Consider the following 20,587-nt stretch of genomic DNA (forward strand, 5'->3'; position numbering starts at 1 on the left):
CCGTACTGTTAAAGTGAAAAGGTTATTTCATTTTCTGTCAACGATCTATACAAAACACTCCGTACTGTTAAAGTGAAAAGGTTATTTCATTTTCTGTCAACGATCTATACAAAACACTCCGTACTGTTAAAGTGAAAAGGTTATTTCATTTTCTGTCAACGATCTATACAAAACACTCCGTACTGTTAAAGTGAAAAGGTTATTTCATTTTCTGTCAACGATCTATACAAAACACTCCGTACTGTCAAAGTGAAAAGGTTATTTCATTTTCTGTCAACGATCTATACAAAACACTCCGTACTGTTAAAGTGAAAAGGTTATTTCATTTTCTGTCAACGATCTATACAAAACACTCCGTACTGTTAAAGTGAAAAGGTTATTTCATTTTCTGTCAACGATCTATACAAAACACTCCGTACTGTTAAAGTGAAAAGGTTATTTAATTTTCTGTCAACGATCTATACAAAACACTCCGTAAAAGTGAAAAGGTTATTTCATTTTCTGTCAACGATCTATACAAAACACTCCGTACTGTTAAAGTGAAAAGGTTATTTCATTTTCTGTCAATACAAAACACTCCGGTTAAAGTTTATTTCATTTTCTGTCAACGATCTATACAAAACACTCCGTACTGTTAAAGTGAAAAGGTTATTTCATTTTCTGTCAAGGATCTATACAAAACACTCCGTACTGTTAAAGTGAAAAGGTTATTTCATTTTCTGTCAACGATTCAAAACACTTTGTCAAAGTGAAAAGGTTATTTCATTTTCTGTCAACGATCTATACAAAACACTCCGTACTGTTAAAGTGAAAAGGTTATTTAATTTTCTGTCAACGATCTATACAAAACACTCCGTACTGTTAAAGTGAAAAGGTTATTTCATTTTCTGTCAACGATCTAAAAAACACTCTGTACTGTTAAAGTGAAAAGGTTATTTCATTTTCTGTCAACGATCTATACAAAACACTCCGTACTGTTAAAGTGAAAAGGTTATTTCATTTTCTGTCAACGATCTATACAAAACACACCGTACTGTCAAAGTAAAAGGTTATTTCATTTTCTGTCAACGATCTATACAAAACACTCCGTACTGTTAAAGTGAAAAGGTTATTTCATTTTCTGTCAACGATCTATACAAAACACTCCATACTGTCAAAGTGAAAAGGTTATTTCATTTTCTGTCAACGATCTAACAAAACACTCCGTGAAAAGGTTATTTCATTTTCTGTCAACGATCTATACAAAACACTCCGTACTGTTAAAGTGAAAAGGTTATTTCATTTTCTGTCAACGATCTATACAAAACACTCCGTACTGTTAAAGTGAAAAGGTTATTTCATTTTCTGTCAACGATCTATACAAAACACTCCGTACTGTTAAAGTGAAAAGGTTATTTCATTTTTTTGATGAATGAAAAATAAAACACTAATATACCTTAATTATAAGTATTCAACCCCCATAGTCCACACATGTTAGAAACACCTTTGTCAGCAATTAAAGCTGTGAGTCTTCTTGGGTAAGTCTCATAAGAGCTTTGCACACCTGTATTGTGCAATATTTGCATTACTCTTTTCAGAATTCTTCAAGCTCTGTCAAGGTGTTGGGGAGCATGTCTAGACAGCCATTTTCAAGTCTTGCCATAGACTGCCAAGTAGATTTAAGTGAAAACTGTAACTTCGCAACTCAGGAACATTCCCAGTCTTCTTGGTAAGCAACTCCCATGTAGATTTGGCTTTGTGTTTTTGGTTATTGTCCTGCTGAAAGGTGAATTCCTCTCCCAGTGTCTGGTGGAAAGCAGACTGAACCAGGTTTTCCTCTGGGCTTTTGCCTGTGCTAAGCTCTATTCAGTTTCTTTTTATCCTAAAAAAAACCCACCTCCTTGCCGATGTCAAGCATACCTATAACATGATGGAGGCCGTTTCTCAGTGATGTGCTGGATTTGCCCCAAACATAAGGCTTTACATTTAGGCCAAACAGTGTATTACTTTATTGTGACGCCACAATAATGACCTAAATGACAGAGAGAAATTAATAATTACAAATAAATACAATGGAAATATTCCAAAACATGTTCATGTTGTTTCATACTATATTTTCATTCTGTTTATTTGTAATTATTCCTTTCCCTCTGTCATTTAGGTTATTAATGTGGCGTCACTATAATGTTGTTGATCTATCCTCAATTATATCCCATCCCAGCCATTGAACTCTGTAGCTGTTTAAAATCACCAATGGCCTCATGGTGACATCCCTAAGCATGTTTCCTTCCTGTCCTGCAGCTCAGTTCAGGAGGACGACTGCAATCGTCCAGTTCAGGAGGACGACATGTGTCTGGGTGGTTTAATATTGCATCCACAGCATAATTATTAACTTGACCATGCTTTACGAGATATTCAATGTCTAATTTGTTATTGTAACCCATCTACCAATCAATGCCCTTCTGTATGCTTACGAAAAGCTCCCTGGTCTGTAGTTGAATTTGTGCTTGAAATTCAATACTTGACTGAGGGACCTTACAGATGTTGTATGGGGGACAAAAGAAGAGGTAGTCATTAAAAATCATGTCAACCCCTATTATTTCACACAGAGTGAGTCCATATAACTTATTATGTGACTTGTTAAGCCAAAGTTTACTTCTGAATAACTTAGCCTTGCCTCGACAGTGGGTGAATACCTATGCAACAACTATATTTTAGTTATTTAATTTGAATGAATTTATAAATTGTGTAGATTTTTTTTCTTCACTTTGACATTATGGAGTGTTTTGTGTAGATCAATTACAAAAAAATTACAATTAAACCTAGTTCAATCCCACTTTGTTACGCAACAACATGTGAAAACATTTCAAGTGGTTGTAGACTTTCTATAGGCACTGCACCTTCCTGACGTCGGAGCTCTTGGGCTCTGTGGTCCACGTAATGATGCGAGATACAGCCAGTCGGGTTTCACTGGAGTTGACAAAGTCTGTCGGATCCATCTGTCTTGCCAGTGATTCTATGTACTTCAGAATGGCCACCTTCACCTGCAAGATACACAGATGGTTTAGCTTCAAGATTCACACAGTATTTAGCTACATGATTCACACAGACTGTTAATCTACATGATTCACACAGAGTGTTAAGCTACACGATTCACACAGAGTGTTAAGCTACATGATTCACACAGAGTGTTAAGCTACATGATTCATACAGAGTGTTAAGCTACATGATTCATACAGACTGTTAATCTACATGATTCATACAGAGTGTTAAGCTACATGATTCACACAGAGTGTTAAGCTACATGATTCACACAGAGTGTTAAGCGTTCACACACAGTGTTAAGCTACATGATTCATACAGAGTGTTAAGCTACATGATTCATACAGAGTGTTAAGCTACATGATTCACACAGAGTGTTAAGCTACACGATTCACACAGAGTGTTAAGCTACATGATTCACACAGAGTGTTAAGCTACATGATTCATACAGAGTGTTAAGCTACATACTTCATACAGTGTTAAGCTACATGATTCACACAGAGTGTTAAGCTACATGATTCACACAGAGTGTTAAGCTACATGATTCATACAGAGTGTTAAGCTACATACTTCATACAGTGTTAAGCTACATGATTCACACAGAGTGTTAAGCTACATGATTCACACAGAGTGTTAAGCTACATGATTCATACAGAGTGTTAAGCTACATGATTCATACAGTGTTAAGCTACATGATTCACACAGAGTGTTAAGCTACATGATTCACACAGGAATTTAGCAAGTTTACTTTTAAAATATTTGACAATATCACCATGGCACTGTGTCTACTGGTATTTGAAATCATAAACTCTTAGACCCTGAGCCAATCCCTAAAACAAACAGAAAATCATCTAGCTAGGTAACATTCTATGCAAACTGTACCTTGAGGTTGGGTGTCTGTGTCTGGTCAACAATGAACCTCATCAGGATGTTGAACTGGTGATCAAACGGAAAAGACTCCCTAAGGAGAACAAAACAGAAAACACTAAAAGTTACTACCTGCCCTCCCGATGTCACAGGAAGGCCAGAAAGATCATCAAGGACAACAACCACCCGAGCCACTGCCTGTTCACCCTGCTATCATCCAGAAGGCGAGGTCAGTACAGGTGCATCAAAGCGGGGACCGAGAGACTGAAAAACAGCTTCTATCTCAAGGCCATCAGACTGTTAAACAGCCATCACTAACATTGAGTGGCTGCTGCCAACATACCGACTCAACTCTAGCCACTTTAATAATGGAAAAATTGATGTATCAATTTATCACTAGCCACTTTATATAATGTTTACACACCCTACATTACTCATCTCATATGTATATACTGTACTCTATACCATCTACTGCATCTTGATGTAATTAAATGGATCACTAGCCACTTTATATAATGTTTACACACCCTACATTACTCATCTCATATGTATATACTGTACGCTATACCATCTACTGCATCTGCCATCTTGATGTAATGTATCACTAGCCACTTTAACTTCCCTAGGGTAGGGGGCAGCATTTGGAATTTTGGATGAAAAGCATGCCCAAATTAAACTGCCTTCTACTCAGGCCCAGAAGATAGGATATGCATATAATGAGTAGATTTGGATAGAAAACACTCTAAAGGATTTTTTGTTGTTGTTGTAGTTTTCTATTCAATGCCATTACAGTATCCATTGATTAGGCCCTAAATTGCAGTTCCTATGCCTTCCACTAGATGTCAACAGTCTTTAGAAATTGTTTCAGGCTTGTATTCTGAAAAATTAGGGAGTAAGAGCAGTCTGAATGAGTGGACCCTGCCGTGTCACAGAGCTTTTTCATGCACGCGACCAGAGAGAGTGCCTTTCTTGTTTACCTTTTATATTGACAACGTTAATGTCCGGTTGAAATATTATCGATTATTTCGGCTAAAAACAACCTGAGGATTGAATATAAACATCGTTTGACATGTTTCTATGAACTTTACAGATACAATTTTGATTTTTTTTGTATGCCTGTTGTGACTGCGTTTGTGCCTGTGGATTACTGAAGAAAACGCGCAAACAAAACGTAGGTTTTCGGATATAAAGAGAGACTTTATCGAACAAAAGGAACATTTATTGAAAAAATGAATCTCTTCTGAGTGCAAACATATGAAGATCATCAAAGGTAAGTGATTCATTTTATCTCTATTTCTGACTTGTGTAACTCTTCTACTTGGCTGGTTACTGTTTGTAATGATTTGTCTGCTGAGCCATGTTCTCAAATAATTGTAAGGTATGCTTCCGCCGTAAAGCATTTTTGAAATCTGACACCGTGGTTGGATTCACAAGAAGTTAATCTTTAAACCAATGTAAAATAGTTGTATCTTTTCTGAATTTGTATAATGAGTATTTCTGTATTTGATTTTGGCGCTCTGCAATCTCACTGGATGTTGGCCAGGTGTGCCGCTAGCGAGAGGTTAAACAATGCCGCTTTATATGTTTTCATACCCTATATTACTCATCTCATATGTATATACTGTACTCTATATCATCTACTGCCATCTATACCATCTCTATACCATCTATACCATCTTGCCTATGCCGTTCGGCCATCACTCATTTATATATTTTTATGTACATATTCATATTAATTCCTTTACACTTGTGTGTATAAGGTAGTTGTTGTGAAATTGTTAGGTTATAATACTTGTTAGATATTACTGCATGGTCGGAACTAGAAGCACAAGCATTTCACTACACTTGCATTAACATCTGCTAACTATGTGTATGTGACAAATAAATTTGATTTGATGAAATCAAACTCTACTGAGGTGGCCTGGTTACACATCCACCATAGTTGGGTAATTCTTACCAAACTGTCCATTTACAAAATGTCCTCTTGAATCAAAAAAATTTGGATCTGTACTTCTCTATTTCATAATTATGTTTTTTGATCAGATATTGTCGATTTTACCAACATTTTCACAAAATGATCACTACGTAACAGTTTTCGTTTTTACATTGCTCACCTAATGAAAAGGGTGTGAGTCAAACATAACACTGAACAAAAAAAATATTTCAAATTAAATCATACAAAAAAATGTAACAATTCAATTCGACTTTTTCCCAATTAAAACTCTTTAGCCATTTCCATAATGAGAAGGCCAAGTGGGGTAAAGGGGGTGTTTGAGAATAAGAACCTCATTTTTAAGGCATATACTGTAAGCTAATTAATTTACTTAATTTGTGCTCATCTAAGTACTATTCCTCTAGGTGATGCATCATGGGTGAATAAAACTTTTAGTTTTTACAGGAACTTGAATAAGTGATAGTGTCTGGACATGTCTCATTACCTATGTTTATACGTAATACATACAGTTGAAGTCAGAAGTTTACATACACTTACCTAAATACATTTAAACTCAGTATTTCACAATTCCTGTCATTTAATCCTAGGTAAAATTCCCTGGCTTAGGTCAGTTAGGATCACCACTTTATTTTAACAATGTGAAATGTCAGAATAATAGTAGAGAGAATGATTTATATCAGCTTTTATTTCTTTCATCACATTCCCAGCGGGTCAGTAGTTTACATACACTCAATTAGTATTCGGTAGCATTGACTTTAAATTGTTTCACTTGGGTCAAACGTTTCGGGTAGCCTGCCACAGGCTTCCCACAATAAAGTTGAGTGAATTTTGGCCCTTTCCTCCTGACAGTGCTGGTATAACTGAGTCAGGTTTGTAGGGATCCTTGCTCGCACATGCTTTTTCATTTCTACCTACAAATCTTCTATGGGATTGAGGTCAGGGCTTTGTGATGGCCACTCCAATACCTTGACTTTGTTGTTCTTAAGCCATTTTGCCACAACTTTGGAAGTATGCTTGGGGTCATTGTCCATTTGGAAGACCCATTTGCGACCAAACTTTAACTTCCTGACTGATGTCTTGAGTAGAGGTCGACTGATTAATCGGAATGGCCGATTGTGGCCAATTACATTGCACTCCACGAGGAGACTCTGTGGCAGGCTGACCACCTGTTACCTTGGCTCCTTGCTGCACTCGCGTAAGTTGCTAGCTAGCATTAAACTTATCTTATAAAAACAAATCAATCTTAACTTAATCACTAGTTAACTACACATGGTTGATGATATTACTAGTTTATCTAGCGTGTCCTGCGTTGCATATAATCAATGCGGTGCCTGTTAATTTATCATCGAATGACAGCCTACTTCGCCAAACGGGTGATGATTTAACAAGTGCATTCGCGAAAAAAGCACTGTCGTTGCACCAATGTGTACCTAACCATAAACATCAATACCTTTCATAAAATCAATACACAAGTAAATGTTTTTAAACCTGCATATTTAGTTCATATTGCCTGCTAACATGAATTTCTTTTAACTAGGGAAATTGTGTCACTTCTCTTGCGTTCTGTGCAAGCAGAGTCACGGTATATGCAGCCGTTTGGGCCGCCTGGCTCGTTGCGAACTGTGTGAAGTCCATTTCTTCCTAACAAAGACTGTAATTAATTTGCCAGAATTTTACATAATTATGACATAACATTGCACAACCTTCAATGTAACACAACATTTAGACTTATGGATGCCGCCCGTTCGATAAAATACGGAACGGTTCCGTATTTCACCGAAAGAATAAAAGTTTTTATAGTTTCCGGATTTGACCATGTTAATAACCTAAGGCTCGTATTTCTGTGTGTTATTATATTATAATTAAGCCTATGATTTGATATTTGATAGAGCAGTCTGACTGAGCGATGGTAGGCAGCAGCAGGTTCGTAAGCATTCATTCAAACAGCACTTTCCTGCGTTTGCAAGCAGCTCTTCGCTGTGCCTCAAGCATTGAGCTGTTTATGACTTCAAGCCTATCAACTCCCAAGATTAGGCTGGCAATACTAAAGTGCCAATAAGAACATAAAATATTCAAAGTTTAATGAAATACAAATGGTATAGAGAGAAATAGTCCTATAATTCCTATAAAAACTGCAACCTAAAACTTCTACCTGGGAATATTGAAGACTCACTTTAAAAGGAATCACCAGCTTGTTCTCATGTTCTGAGCAAGGAACTGAAAACGTTCGCTTTTTTACATGGCACATATTGCACTTCTACTTTCTTCTCCAACACTGTGTTTTTGCATTATTTAAACCAAATTGAACATATTTCATTACTTCATTACGCTGTACTGCAGCGCCAGCTGTGCCATCAGAGACTCTGGGTTCGCGCCCAGGCTCTGTCGTAACCGGCCGCGACCGGAACGGCCGGAACGGCCGGTAGGGATGTCCTTGTCTCATCGCGCACCAGCGACTCCTGTGGCGGGCCGGGCACAGTGCACGCTAACCAAGGTTTCCAGGTGCACGGTGTTTCCTCCGACACATTGGTGCGGCTGGCTTCCGGGTTGGATACGCACTGTGTTAAGAAGCAGTGCAGCTTGGTTGGGTTGTGTATCGGAGGATGCATGACTTTCAACATTAGTCTCTCCCGAGCCCGTACGGGAGTTGTAGCGATGAGACAAGATAGTAGCTTCTAAAACGATTGGATACCACGAAATTGTGGAGAAAAAGGGGTGAAATTCCAAAACAATAAAAATACATTTAAAAAAGTGTTAATTCAGTATTGTTGTAATTGTCTTCATTACAAATATATAAAAATCAGCTGATTAATTGGTATCGGCTTTTTTTGGTCCTCCAATAATTGGTATCGGCGTTGAAAAATCATAATCGGTCGACCTCTAGTCTTGAGATGTTGTTTCAATATATCCACATAATTTTTCTTGCTCATGACGCCATCTATTTTGTGAAGTGCACCAGTCCTTCCTGCAGCAATGCACCCCCACAACATAATGCTGCCACCCCCGTGCTTCACGGTTGGGATGGTGTTCTTCAGCTTGCAAGCCTCCCCTTTTTCCTGCAAACATAACGATGGTCTTTATGGCCAAACAGTTCTATTTCTGTTTCGTCAGATCAGAGGACATTTCTCCAAAAAGTACGATCTTTGTCCCCATGTGCAGTTGCAAACCGTAGTCTGGTTTTTTATGGTGGTTTTGGAGCAGTGGCTTCTTCCTTGCTGAGTGGCCTTTCAGGTTATGTCAATATAGGACTCGTTTACTATGGATATAGATACATTTGTACCCGTTTCCTCCAGCATCTTCACAAGGTCCTTTGCTGTTGTTCTGGGATTGATTTGCACTTTTCTCACCAAAGTACGTTAATCTCTAGGAGAAAGTATGCGTCTCCTTCCTGAGCGGTATGATGGCTGCGTGGTCCCATGGTGTTTATACTTGCGTACTATTGTTTGAACAGATGAAGTGGTACCTTCAGGCATTTGGAAATTGCTCCCAAGGATGAACCAGACTTGTGGAGGTCTACACATTTTTTCTGTGGTCTTGGCTGAATTATTTTGATTTTCCCATGATGTCAAGCAAAGAGGCTCTGAGTTTGAAGGTAGGCCATGAAATACATCCACAGGTACACCTCCAATTGACTCAAATGATGTCAATTAGCCTAACAGAAGCTTCTAAAGCCATGACATAATTTTCTGGAATTTTCCAAGCTGTTTAAAGGCACAGTCAACTTAGTGTATGTAAACTTCTGACCCACTGGAATTGTGATACAGTGAATTATAAGTGAAATAATCTGTCTGTGAACAATTGTTGGAAAAATTACTTGTGTCATGCACAAAGTAGATGTCCTTACCGACTTGCCAAAACTATAGTTTGTTGACAAGAAATTTGTGGAGCGGTTGAAAAACGAGTTTTAATGACTCCAACCTGTGTATGTAAACTTCCGACTTCAACTGTATTAGAGTTGAATGTAAATATAAACATTTTATGATTTATGGACAAACTACAGCAAAACACAGTATTTTGTGTTTTATTCAAACAAGTTTGGTTTTCTAAATTATGTTTTTCATAAAATGACCTGAGAATCTGAATTTGGTGTGAAAATGTACAAAATTCAGGCGAAAATGTAAAATGTATTTAAAATGAGACACTTTCCCAAAAACTAGACATCTTAGTCCTCAGAATGATAGTTGACCATGGTTTTGTAACTCATTTTGCTATAGACATTTTAAAACTGGTTTCATGAGAAACCCTCAAGTGCTCGAACAATGTTTAAAAGGTTACACACCTTTTAAAAAGACAATATCCAAGCAAAGCACAGTTTGGTTTGCGGCGGCATTGCGTGAAAATGTTTAGAGATGTTATCGGAGGGGGAATGTAGAGGTCCATACCTGGTGATGTCCAGAGCCTTCTGGACCTTGGCCTGGACAGACCCCAGCAGGTCAGCTCCCATCTTCTTCAGTAGCTGGGTGAGCAGGACAAACAGCCAGTCCTGCAGGTCTTCTCTATGCACCAAGATAAAGTCCAACAGAGTCTCCAGAAACATACTAAACACCTGAGGGACACACACACACACACACACACACACACACACACACACACACACACACACACACAGCACCTTTATAAAAGTAACAACACAGGCAATAGGTGTCTGTACAGTAGAAAATTGAAAGAATAAAAACACACACTTACTCTCTGTTGTTAAAATCCACACCAAAGCAGACCATGCAACAAAACACTCAATTAGTTTTCAGACAAATCACTGCAAAGCAATGGGTTTTTGAATGTCAAAAGTAAAAGTTATGAGTGAGGGTGTCAATGTATTGATATGAAACGTTCAAACAACACAGGTGAACATCCTGTCACCTACCTTGCTGTGTGGATCTGCAAACATCCTGCTGAAGATCTCACATAGTCTCTTCAGCTCCACCCGGCTGCAACACACAAACAGCATCCACTGGCAGACATTAGTAAACACAGGCAGACATCACTAATAGATGTCAGAGAGGCTTGATTTAAAGCAGCTCCTTCTGGAGACAATGCTGCTGCCCTCACAGGGAGAGCAGGCAGACAAATGGCCTTGTCTCACAAACTGACTCCTCTGAAACTCATCTTTCACTTTACCACCTGACGGGCGGCATTATAGCTGCAGGGTCCTCGTGACCAGTCATTTCTCCCTCAATTAAGGAAAGCTATGAAAATAAACACCCTGCTGGACTCTCCTTGACAGGATATCCTCTTTAAACGTTGAACAATTTCAAAAAGGAAATGATAATTTATATATGAAAAAGAATCAAGAATACTTCAAACCCTATCCACAGCTGGCAGAACATTCTTAACAACACTTCTACTATCTCCAATGCCATCCAAAAAGACAGCAATGCATAGAAAATACTTAGTGAACCCTACATGACAGAGGTAGGAGCAGATCAGCATAGTTACAGTGACATGACTTCCAAAAAGTCCACCCCCCTGGCCCCGCACCCACCTGAGTATTCTTTGGTTCTTGAGTAGGTTCTGCAGACCCAGCAGCCCCTCCTTCCTCTCTGACCAGTTGGAGCTGGCACAGTGGTTTAGCACCTCCGCCACATCCTCCGTTTGACGCAGGTAGTGAGGGATACCTAGATAATAATATATATATACATACAGTGCCTTGCGAAAGTATTCGGCCCCCTTGAACTTTGCGACCTTTTGCCACATTTCAGGCTTCAAAACATAAAGATATAAAACTGTATTTTTTTGTGAAGAATCAACAACAAGTGGGACACAATCATGAAGTGGAACGACATTTATTGGATATTTCAAACTTTTTTAACAAATCCAAAACTGAAAAATTGGGCGTGCAAAATTATTCAGCCCCCTTAAGTTAATAATTTGTAGCGCCACCTTTTGCTGCGATTACAGCTGTAAGTCGCTTGGGGTATGTCTCTATCAGTTTTGCACATTGAGAGACTGACATTTTTTCCCATTCCTCCTTGCAAAACAGCTCGAGCTCAGTGAGGTTGGATGGAGAGCATTTGTGAACAGCAGTTTTCAGTTCTTTCCATAGATTCTCGATTGGATTCAGGTCTGGACTTTGACTTGGCCATTCTAACACCTGGATATGTTTATTTTTGAACCATTCCATTGTAGATTTTGCTTTATGTTTTGGATCATTGTCTTGTTGGAAGACAAATCTCCGTCCCAGTCTCAGGTCTTTTGCAGACTCCATCAGGTTTTCTTCCAGAATGGTCCTGTATTTGGCTCCATCCATCTTCCCATCAATTTTAACCATCTTCCCTGTCCCTGCTGAAGAAAAGCAGGCCCAAACCATGATGCTGCCACCACCATGTTTGACAGTGGGGATGGTGTGTTCAGGGTGATGAGCTGTGTTGCTTTTACGCCAAACATAACGTTTTGCATTGTTGCCAAAAAGTTCAATTTTGGTTTCATCTGACCAGAGCCCCTTCTTCCACATGTTTGGTGTGTCTCCCAGGTGGCTTGTGGCAAACTTTAAACGACACTTTTTATGGATATCTTTAAGAAATGGCTTTCTTCTTGCCACTCTTCCATAAAGGCCAGATTTGTGCAATATACGACTGATTGTTGTCCTATGGACAGAGTCTCCCACCTCAGCTGTTCTCTGCAGTTCATCCAGAGTGATCATGGGCCTCTTGGCTGCATCTCTGATCAGTCTTCTCCTTGTATGAGCTGAAAGTTTAGAGGGACGGCCAGGTCTTGGTAGATTTGCAGTGGTCTGATACTCCTTCCATTTCAATATTATCGCTTGCACAGTGCTCCTTGGGATGTTTAAAGCTTGGGAAATCTTTTTGTATCCAAATCCGGCTTTAAACTTCTTCACAACAGTATCTCGGACCTGCCTGGTGTGTTCCTTGTTCTTCATGATGCTCTCTGCGCTTTTAACGGACCTCTGAGACTATCACAGTGCAGGTGCATTTATACGGAGACTTGATTACACACAGGTGGATTGTATTTATCATCATTAGTCATTTAGGTCAACATTGAATCATTCAGAGATCCTCACTGAACTTCTGGAGAGAGTTTGCTGCACTGAAAGTAAAGGGGTTGAATAATTTTGCACGCCCAATTTTTCAGTTTTTGATTTGTTAAAAAAGTTTGAAATATCCAATAAATGTCGTTCCACTTCATGATTGTGTCCCACTTGTTGTTGATTCTTCACAAAAAAAATACAGTTTTATATCTTTATGTTTGAAGCCTGAAATGTGGCAAAAGGTCGCAAAGTTCAAGGGGGCCGAATACTTTCGCAAGGCACTATACCATTCAGAAGATGCTTTTATCCAAGTGCATACATTTTAGTCTATGTGAATCTAGCAGGATTCGAACCCACTACCCTTATGTTGCTAGTTCCATGTTCTTACCAACTCAGTAACAACACAGGACCACATACCTCCGTTCCTGGACCCGTATGAGCGCTCTGAGCATGCACTGGATGCGTCGCTGTTAGCATCGTCGTCAGAATAGATACCCGGAGACTCATACCGCCGCCTCATAGGCTTCCTCTGTTCGGAGAGAATGGGAAGGGATGGGTAATGGTGAGGTCATTGTTCATCGGACCAGGAGAGAAGTGGGACAGGCAAGCTAGACCTCTGGTCACTTTGTCACTCAAAACTCAACCAGGAAGTAGGATTTAATGGGCTACGCTACGATGCCATTCACAATGAATGATGTAGCCATGCAATTTGTTCCAACTGTTGATTTTTCATGATTGTTTTGAACATGCAGAGAGATGATTAAATAATGTTATAAGAATGCCTATTGTTAATAATATTTTATTGAATAATAAACTAAAATCTACCAGCAATTGCTTTTGGCCAAAAAGCAACATTTAGTGATGGTACTTTGCATTTTTGTTGATTAGTGAATAGAATGAATAAACAAACGGTACATGAATTGGACAACTACCTTATTATTTCTGGAGTCTCCTAACAGCTGAAGTTACAGGCAACCAAGCAGGAAAGAGAAAGAGGGATATTTTAGAGGGAAAATATCATGACTGCAGTCCTGCTTGGGAATAAGATAAGACATGTTTTATCTACATGGTAACAATGTTGACTATCTTGCAGTCAAAGTCTTTCTTATTGAAATATATACTGACATTCTGATTGTCATACACAAACACAGGCTTCATTTCATCTCATTACATTTTACTACTCAATGCAGTTTTATTTTCTGACAAAAAAAAAAACTGGGATTCATTCGTTTTTAGGAGGGCCCACAGTAAACATCTAAACACAGACTTAAAATGCATATGGTTTCCACATCAAGTCCTCAGCGATTAACTGGCATGCCTTAATGAGGGACTGACTAAGTGTAACTCTACCTTAAGACAAACTGTCTTCAGAACTGGCAGCTGGTAAAAGTTGATTGGTGACTTACCAGTGCATCAGCCACAGCAGCCTCCACCTCAGTGCCAGTGTTGAGGACTCTCATGGCATTTACTGAGGCAGAGATACGGTCCTGGTGAATCAAACCAAACCGATCTGGGGGGAGAGGAGAGGGGGGTGAGTGGAGTAACACAAGAGAAAGTCAATGGGATCTTGCTCTAGGGAGACAAAAGGCAATATGATGGGGTTTACAGACGATACACCAAAAAGATTGAAAACTAAAACACCAGAAAGCTTGAGTGATATGTAAAAAATGAATAGTGAAAAAGATGACACCAACAGAAATCACCAGAGAATGATTAGTGCTCATTTGAAATGAAGAGAAAAGAAACTGACACTTGCAAACGGGGAAATAAACAACTCTTATATGAGGTACTCAATACACTGAAGTACAAATACATCATACAATGTCCAAAAAGTCACTAACAAGGAGAAAATCATACAGATGGGGACAGGCCTTTTGATTACACAGTAACACAAGCTTTTTAAAAGAAAATCACAAAACATCATATTGAAGCAGATGATAACGACACATAATATGACAAAGCAGCACGCTTACAGATCTCCTCCTCAAAAGTTTGAACAAAATATTGCCTCCTGTGGCACGGTGGGCACAGCCCTCACAGCAACATGTATGGACTCATGCTGGCATAATCGCTAAATGTGGAAATGAGAGGGTGGGGCATGCAGGTCACCTGACTGGCCGTGGGGGTCAGCCGTGGATAGGGCACTGGTAGAGCGGGAAGTACGTCGGGAGGCTGCAAGGGACAGGAGGGGTGGATGACACCCGGGGCGTTAGTGACAAACGCAACAGGTACCGTCCTCTGTAGTTGACTCAGGCTCAGCGCCTGGCTGCATTAATCCACTATGATTATGAGCAACCAACCACATCTACAACAGTCATAGGATAGGAGGGGCGGGTATCCCTCATGTATCCCACTTTGTCCCTCTTGTTGTTGTCCCCCATGACAAAGCAGTGACAAAGTTGTGTCATTTCCTGAGATGTGGCAGGAGCACAGGAGAGAGCTGAGAAGCAGGTCAGCTATGGACATTGAATACGATGACACATACAGTACACTGTTTACTGTAGTCACTACCTATTCTGCCTCTTGATTTACATTTATTATGAGATGTGCAATTATGAAATCATTTTTCATTGGACCAAAAACAGAATCCTAGAACATCCAGAGATTTTCATGATCTTTCCATGTTGCTGGTCATTATATTACACATACAAAGGCACACAAATACTTATATAGCATAAGACTTGGAGAATTCCCAACAAGACAGACACAAACAAGACAGTGCAGTGATTATATTCCAGAAACTTTGAGAGGGTTAGTGCAGGCAGAGTAGATCAGAGCAGGAAAGAGAAGTTCTAGAGGGGGATCTTCTATCTAGACATCCTGGGGTGTACAGGGAGGCTGGGACAGAGAGTAGGGGTTTAGAGGCGGGGGCTGAGGAGTGGGTACTAGTGGGCCTTGCTGCTTACGGGAGGCCTCCTGGTGTCCGGTTGGTCGTGGTACTCACCAAGAGGCTTGAAACCCCGAGCAGGGCTGGTGTCTCTGCTGCTTTCCCTAGAGGTTTCCCTGCTGCAGCCCTGACTCATGCTGGGCCGGGGGATACGGCTCCTCGCTAGCATGTGGTAGGAGGAGAGAGGAGTACCAGGAACAAGAGCTTTACCACACAGCCTGGCTGTCAGTAGGGCAGTAGAACACAGGTTTGGGGTTAGTGAGGTGATGCCTGGGGTTGGGCTGGGGTTGGGGACTGGAATAAGAGAGGGGGTGAGGGGGAGGAGGACTCTGGGGCATGGTGGTGGGTTGGAGTCTGCTGGACATCAGGTTCAATTTTAGAACTTCAGTTAGCGCAAGTCCATTTTTAAATGTTTTTGTTATTTTGTGACAAGGATTAGGTTGTCAATGAAAAGACGATTGGTATGACTGTAGCTTACAACAGATAAACAGAGTTAATACACAAAATAAAAACAAAGAAAACAATTAAGAATTAAAAGAGGGTATAAAAATAAAGATATGGTAAAAACACCAAAGAAAGACAAACCATTATAGTCAATTATAACAAAAAATATGAACTGAAAATGACTCAGAAGAAGACAAAAATACAAACTTAAAACATTGCAACGTCTAATTGTCAATTTACTGATGTAAAAAAGGCAGCCTTCCCAATTCAGGAATGACAGTCAGTGACAGACAGACAGACAGACAGACAGACAGAGCGACAGAGACAGAGCGACAGACAGACAGACAGACAGACAGACAGACAGACAGACAGACAGACAGCGTCAGACAGAGCGTCAGACAGACAGACAGACAGACAGACAGACAGACAGACAGACAGACAGACAGACAGACCGACAGAGAGACAGAGACAGAGCGACAGAGACAGAGCGACAGACAGAGCGACAGACAGAGCGACAGACAGAGCGACAGACAGAGCGACAGACAGACAAGAAGCTAAGATGGGGGGAGCTGTTTGGTCGATGAAATACACAGACCAATCAATCAAAGCAATAGGACAGGGGCAGTGTGTCACTTCCTTCCTGATAGAGAGGCTTTTTATCTCTATTTGGTTAGGGCGGAGTGTGACTAGGGTGGGTAATCTAGGTTGTGTATTTCTATGTTGACCTGGTATGGTTCCCAATCAGAGGCAGCTGTTTATCGTTGTCTCTGATTGGGGATCACATTAAGGCAGCCATTTTCCCACTGTGTTTCTGTGGGATATATATTTTTTTTTGAGCGACAGACAGTGAGCACTCCAGAATGTCACGTTTCGTTTATTCTTTATTGTTTTGTTGTGCGGTTCACTTATAATAAACAATGTCAAACCGATTTCCTGCTGCGCTTTGGTCCGAGTGTTCTTACGACGATCGTGACAGAAGATCCCACCACACCAGGACTAAGCTGCGTGCCCAGGAGGAGAAGGTATCCTGGACTTGGGAGGAGATCTTGGATGGGAAGGGATCCTGGACTTGGGTGGAAATCCTGGCAGGACAGGATAGCCTTCCTTGGCTGCAGGAGAAATTGGAGGGAGGGAGTCAGCTCCCCGTATGAGGAGCATGCGATCAGTCTGGTGAAATCTGTGCCAGCTCCACGCACCAGGTCTCCAGTGCGCCTCCACAGCCCAGTACGTCCTGTGCTAGCTCCCTGCACTCACCGTGCGGAGGTTGTTATCTGTTCGGTGCCAGTTGTGCCGGCTCCACGCACCAGGTCTCCAGTACGTCTCCCCAGTCCGGTACGTCCTGTGCCTGCTCCTCGCACTTGCCCTGAAGTGCGTCTCCCCAGTTCGGTGCCAGCTGTGCCGGCTCCAAGCACCAGGCCTTTGGTGCGCCTCCCCAGTCCGGTGCATCCTGTGCCGGCTCCCCGCACTCTCCCCGAAGTGCGTGTCACCAGTCCGGTGCCACCTGTGCCGGCTCCACGCATCAGGCCTCCAGTGCGTCTCCCCAGTCCAGCTCCAAGGCAGGAGCCTTCCTCTGCGCCGTTGCCCAGTCCAGGCACAGTGTTCAGCCCGGGTCCAGGGCCGGATCCGCGAGCGGAGTGGGTACTTCGCCACGCACCGGAGCCGCCACCGACGCTAGATGCCAACCCGGACCCTTCCCTATAGAGTCAGATTTTGCAGCCGGAGTCCGCACCTTTGGCGGGGTTACTGTCACGCCCTGACCATAGAGAGCCTTTTTATTCTCTATTTTGGTTAGGTCGGGGTGTGACTAGGGTGGGTAATTTAGGTTGTGTATTTCTATGTTGGCCTGGTATGGTTCCCAATCAGAGGCAGCTGTTTATCGTTGTCTCTGATTGGGGATCATATTTAGGCAGCCATTTCTCCACTGTGTTTTTGTGGGATCTTGTTTTTGTTTTGTTGCCTGTGAGCACTCCAGATCGTCACGTTTCGTTTATTGTTTTGTTGTGCGGTTCACTTATAATAAAAAAATGTCGAACCGATTTCACGCTGCGCTTTGGTCCGAGTGTTCTTACGACGATCGTGACACAGTGACTCAGTCTGACTGGAAGGAAGGACATAAGCTGGGCTGCTGATGACAGAGCTTGAGCTACAGAGGCTCATCCACGTTTCCTGAAAGAGGAGGGGCCACCCCAATGATGTGACATGCTTGGATGAGAGACTCCTCCCAAAACAGTGAGTTCTTCTTAGCTGCTAACCCTGAGAGACAGCTACAGTCCGTAGAAGATGAAAGACAGGCTCTTACCGTTCACCCCTCTTTCCAAGGGACCTTGCCTTTTCACATTCACTATTTTATCATTCAGTATTTTGTTATTCAGTATTTTGTTATTCAGTATTTTACCATACAGTTTTTTGTTATTCAGTATTTTACTATTCAGTATCTTGTTATTCAGTATTTTGCCATTCAGTATTTACATTTTAGTCATTTAGCAGAAGCTCTTATCCATAGTGCCTTGCTCAAGGGCACGTCGACAGATTTTTCACCTAGTCGGCTCGGAGATTCGAACCAGCGACCTTTCGGTTACTGCCCAACGCTCTTAACTGTAAGGCTACCTGCTGCCCCCTTTTGAGTTCAAAGGGTCCATTGGTGCGTCATAACCTTACTATGTGGGTATCCTTGCATTCAAGGCTTATCTTTTGTGTTTATTGTGTTTCCTTGTTTTGTGTTTATGACCAGGAAAACAAAGATAGTGTATCTGAGCTTCAAAGGACACACTTGGTGTACTGTATATAAGGTTATCACTAGATTGATATGAGTGCACAATGATGACTTTGGGCATATCACCGGCATGTTTTGACACATACATGGCCCTTGACAGCATGTGTGTGGTATCCTATTGATCAGCATACATGTGCTGTCTGTTATGTATGTGTATCCAGTGTGTAGGTAATACACTGTTCATTTAGGCAGTTACTTAGTTACTATGTGCGTTGCTAGCAAATTACAAATCTCTTTTTCCTCATATAGAGTGAATACATGATTTATTTTGTGTTTACATGCACAATGCTGAAGATGTGAGGACATATAAAAGGTCCATTACCTAGTCCCAGTCGGCTGGGAGAGGAATCTCTACTGCAGCCCTGGCTGCGGGGGACCTTGCTCCTCTTGTCTGCAGGGGTGCTGGAGGCAGAGGGGGGCCTGCTGATCCTCCCGTACCCAGACGAGTGGCCCAGCAGCTTGCCAGGGGAACTGGAGCGACTGCCAGCTGCAGGAAGGACAACGCACAGGAGTCACAGGCAGAGAGTTAAACGATACAATGGGTCACAGCGAGCAGAGCGACGCACCTCTTCATGGCATGCTGGGAAGGTTCTGTCACGGCTCAAAGCTGAATTCCCTCATTTTCTATCTCATTCTTTCTGGGGGAATATTTCATTACTTAAATGTTTCTAATGGCATATGTCCCTTTTATTGTAGTAATAAAATAATCATATACAACTCTTAGCAGACACTTATCTAAAGCCACTTACAGTACAGTGAGAGCATAATGTGCATGTGATTCCAGTGGGAATTGAACCCACAACTTTGGCTTTACTAGAGCCACACCATCTGAGCACATATCTCTGTGTGTTTACAGTGCCTTGGTGATTTGGAGGGGAATAATACACAGAATGTCAAACCAACACTTGAGGTAATGGGACCAATAACATTCTCTTTCTATCCTAACATAGATATTGGATTTCAGCTTTGATGAGATAGATAGGGAGGGACATATAAACAGTTGCAGGACAAACAAGATGGGTTGAATCCAGGGTCTAACTGGGCTGTGGGAAAACCAACCAGTGATTACAACAACAACAACAACAACAACAATGGCATCAACAATGAAAACAGTTCAGAGAACACAGACAACAATCAACAATTGACAACAAAATGTACCAATCAAAACACTTGTCAGACTGAAATAATAAACATGCACTTGAGTTGAATGGACCATAAAATGATGAATTGATTGACATGCAGAGAACTGCACAGGAGGAAGGGATGGGACTAAGAACTGGATTCTTTACTCTGATTGGATGAAGTCCGGGCCTTACCACCGCCAGTGGGGTTAGCAGATCTGGATCCTGTGGTTGTTATGGTAGCAAGCGGGAGAACAGGACGTGAAAATAAAACGGTCAAATGTGACAGAGAGTAGTGTTAGCCCAGCATGCACTGGGCCAGATGTTATCTGTCGAGGTCATGTTACACATGCACATATCATTGAAGCCCCTCATCGAGGCTTCAGAGAGTGAGAGGGACAGTGGGAGAGAGAAAACCAAACACATAACAGGCGCTCAAAGTTCCTTCAGGATGTACAATGTATGAGGTAAAACATCACACAGACTGACGAGAGAAATTAAGAGAACCTAGAATATAAACTGAAGAGAACCTAGT

The 20,587-nt window shown here is 41.3% G+C and overlaps 1 protein-coding gene across 24 annotated transcripts in view; it reads right to left on the reverse strand.

Moving 5' to 3' along the window:
* LOC112224858 (CLIP-associating protein 1-like) overlaps positions 1 to 20,587 on the reverse strand; it is a 126,497-nt gene that overhangs the window by 12,933 nt on the left and 92,977 nt on the right. For 8 of the 24 annotated variants that reach the window (XM_042306551.1, XM_042306553.1, XM_042306550.1 and 5 more), the window contains 13 exons: positions 20,221 to 20,277; positions 19,254 to 19,418; positions 15,772 to 15,876; positions 14,937 to 14,999; positions 14,234 to 14,337; positions 13,760 to 13,786; positions 13,245 to 13,356; positions 11,325 to 11,457; positions 10,707 to 10,770; positions 10,529 to 10,531; positions 10,225 to 10,388; positions 3,904 to 3,982; positions 2,880 to 3,023 (listed from right to left, as the gene is read on the reverse strand). In XM_042306551.1, coding sequence (XP_042162485.1) covers positions 2,880 to 3,023; positions 3,904 to 3,982; positions 10,225 to 10,388; positions 10,529 to 10,531; positions 10,707 to 10,770; positions 11,325 to 11,457; positions 13,245 to 13,356; positions 13,760 to 13,786; positions 14,234 to 14,337; positions 14,937 to 14,999; positions 15,772 to 15,876; positions 19,254 to 19,418; positions 20,221 to 20,277 — 1,220 coding nt within the window. The remainder of the gene's footprint in view (positions 1 to 2,879; positions 3,024 to 3,903; positions 3,983 to 10,224; positions 10,389 to 10,528; positions 10,532 to 10,706; positions 10,771 to 11,324; positions 11,458 to 13,244; positions 13,357 to 13,759; positions 13,787 to 14,233; positions 14,338 to 14,936; positions 15,000 to 15,771; positions 15,877 to 19,253; positions 19,419 to 20,220; positions 20,278 to 20,587) is intronic. The other 16 variants (XM_042306569.1, XM_042306554.1, XM_042306556.1 and 13 more) reach the window with 9 other exon arrangements.

The sequence above is a fragment of the Oncorhynchus tshawytscha genome, linkage group LG26, assembly GCF_018296145.1.
Source record: "Oncorhynchus tshawytscha isolate Ot180627B linkage group LG26, Otsh_v2.0, whole genome shotgun sequence".
NCBI classification, from domain to species: Eukaryota; Metazoa; Chordata; class Actinopteri; order Salmoniformes; family Salmonidae; genus Oncorhynchus; species Oncorhynchus tshawytscha.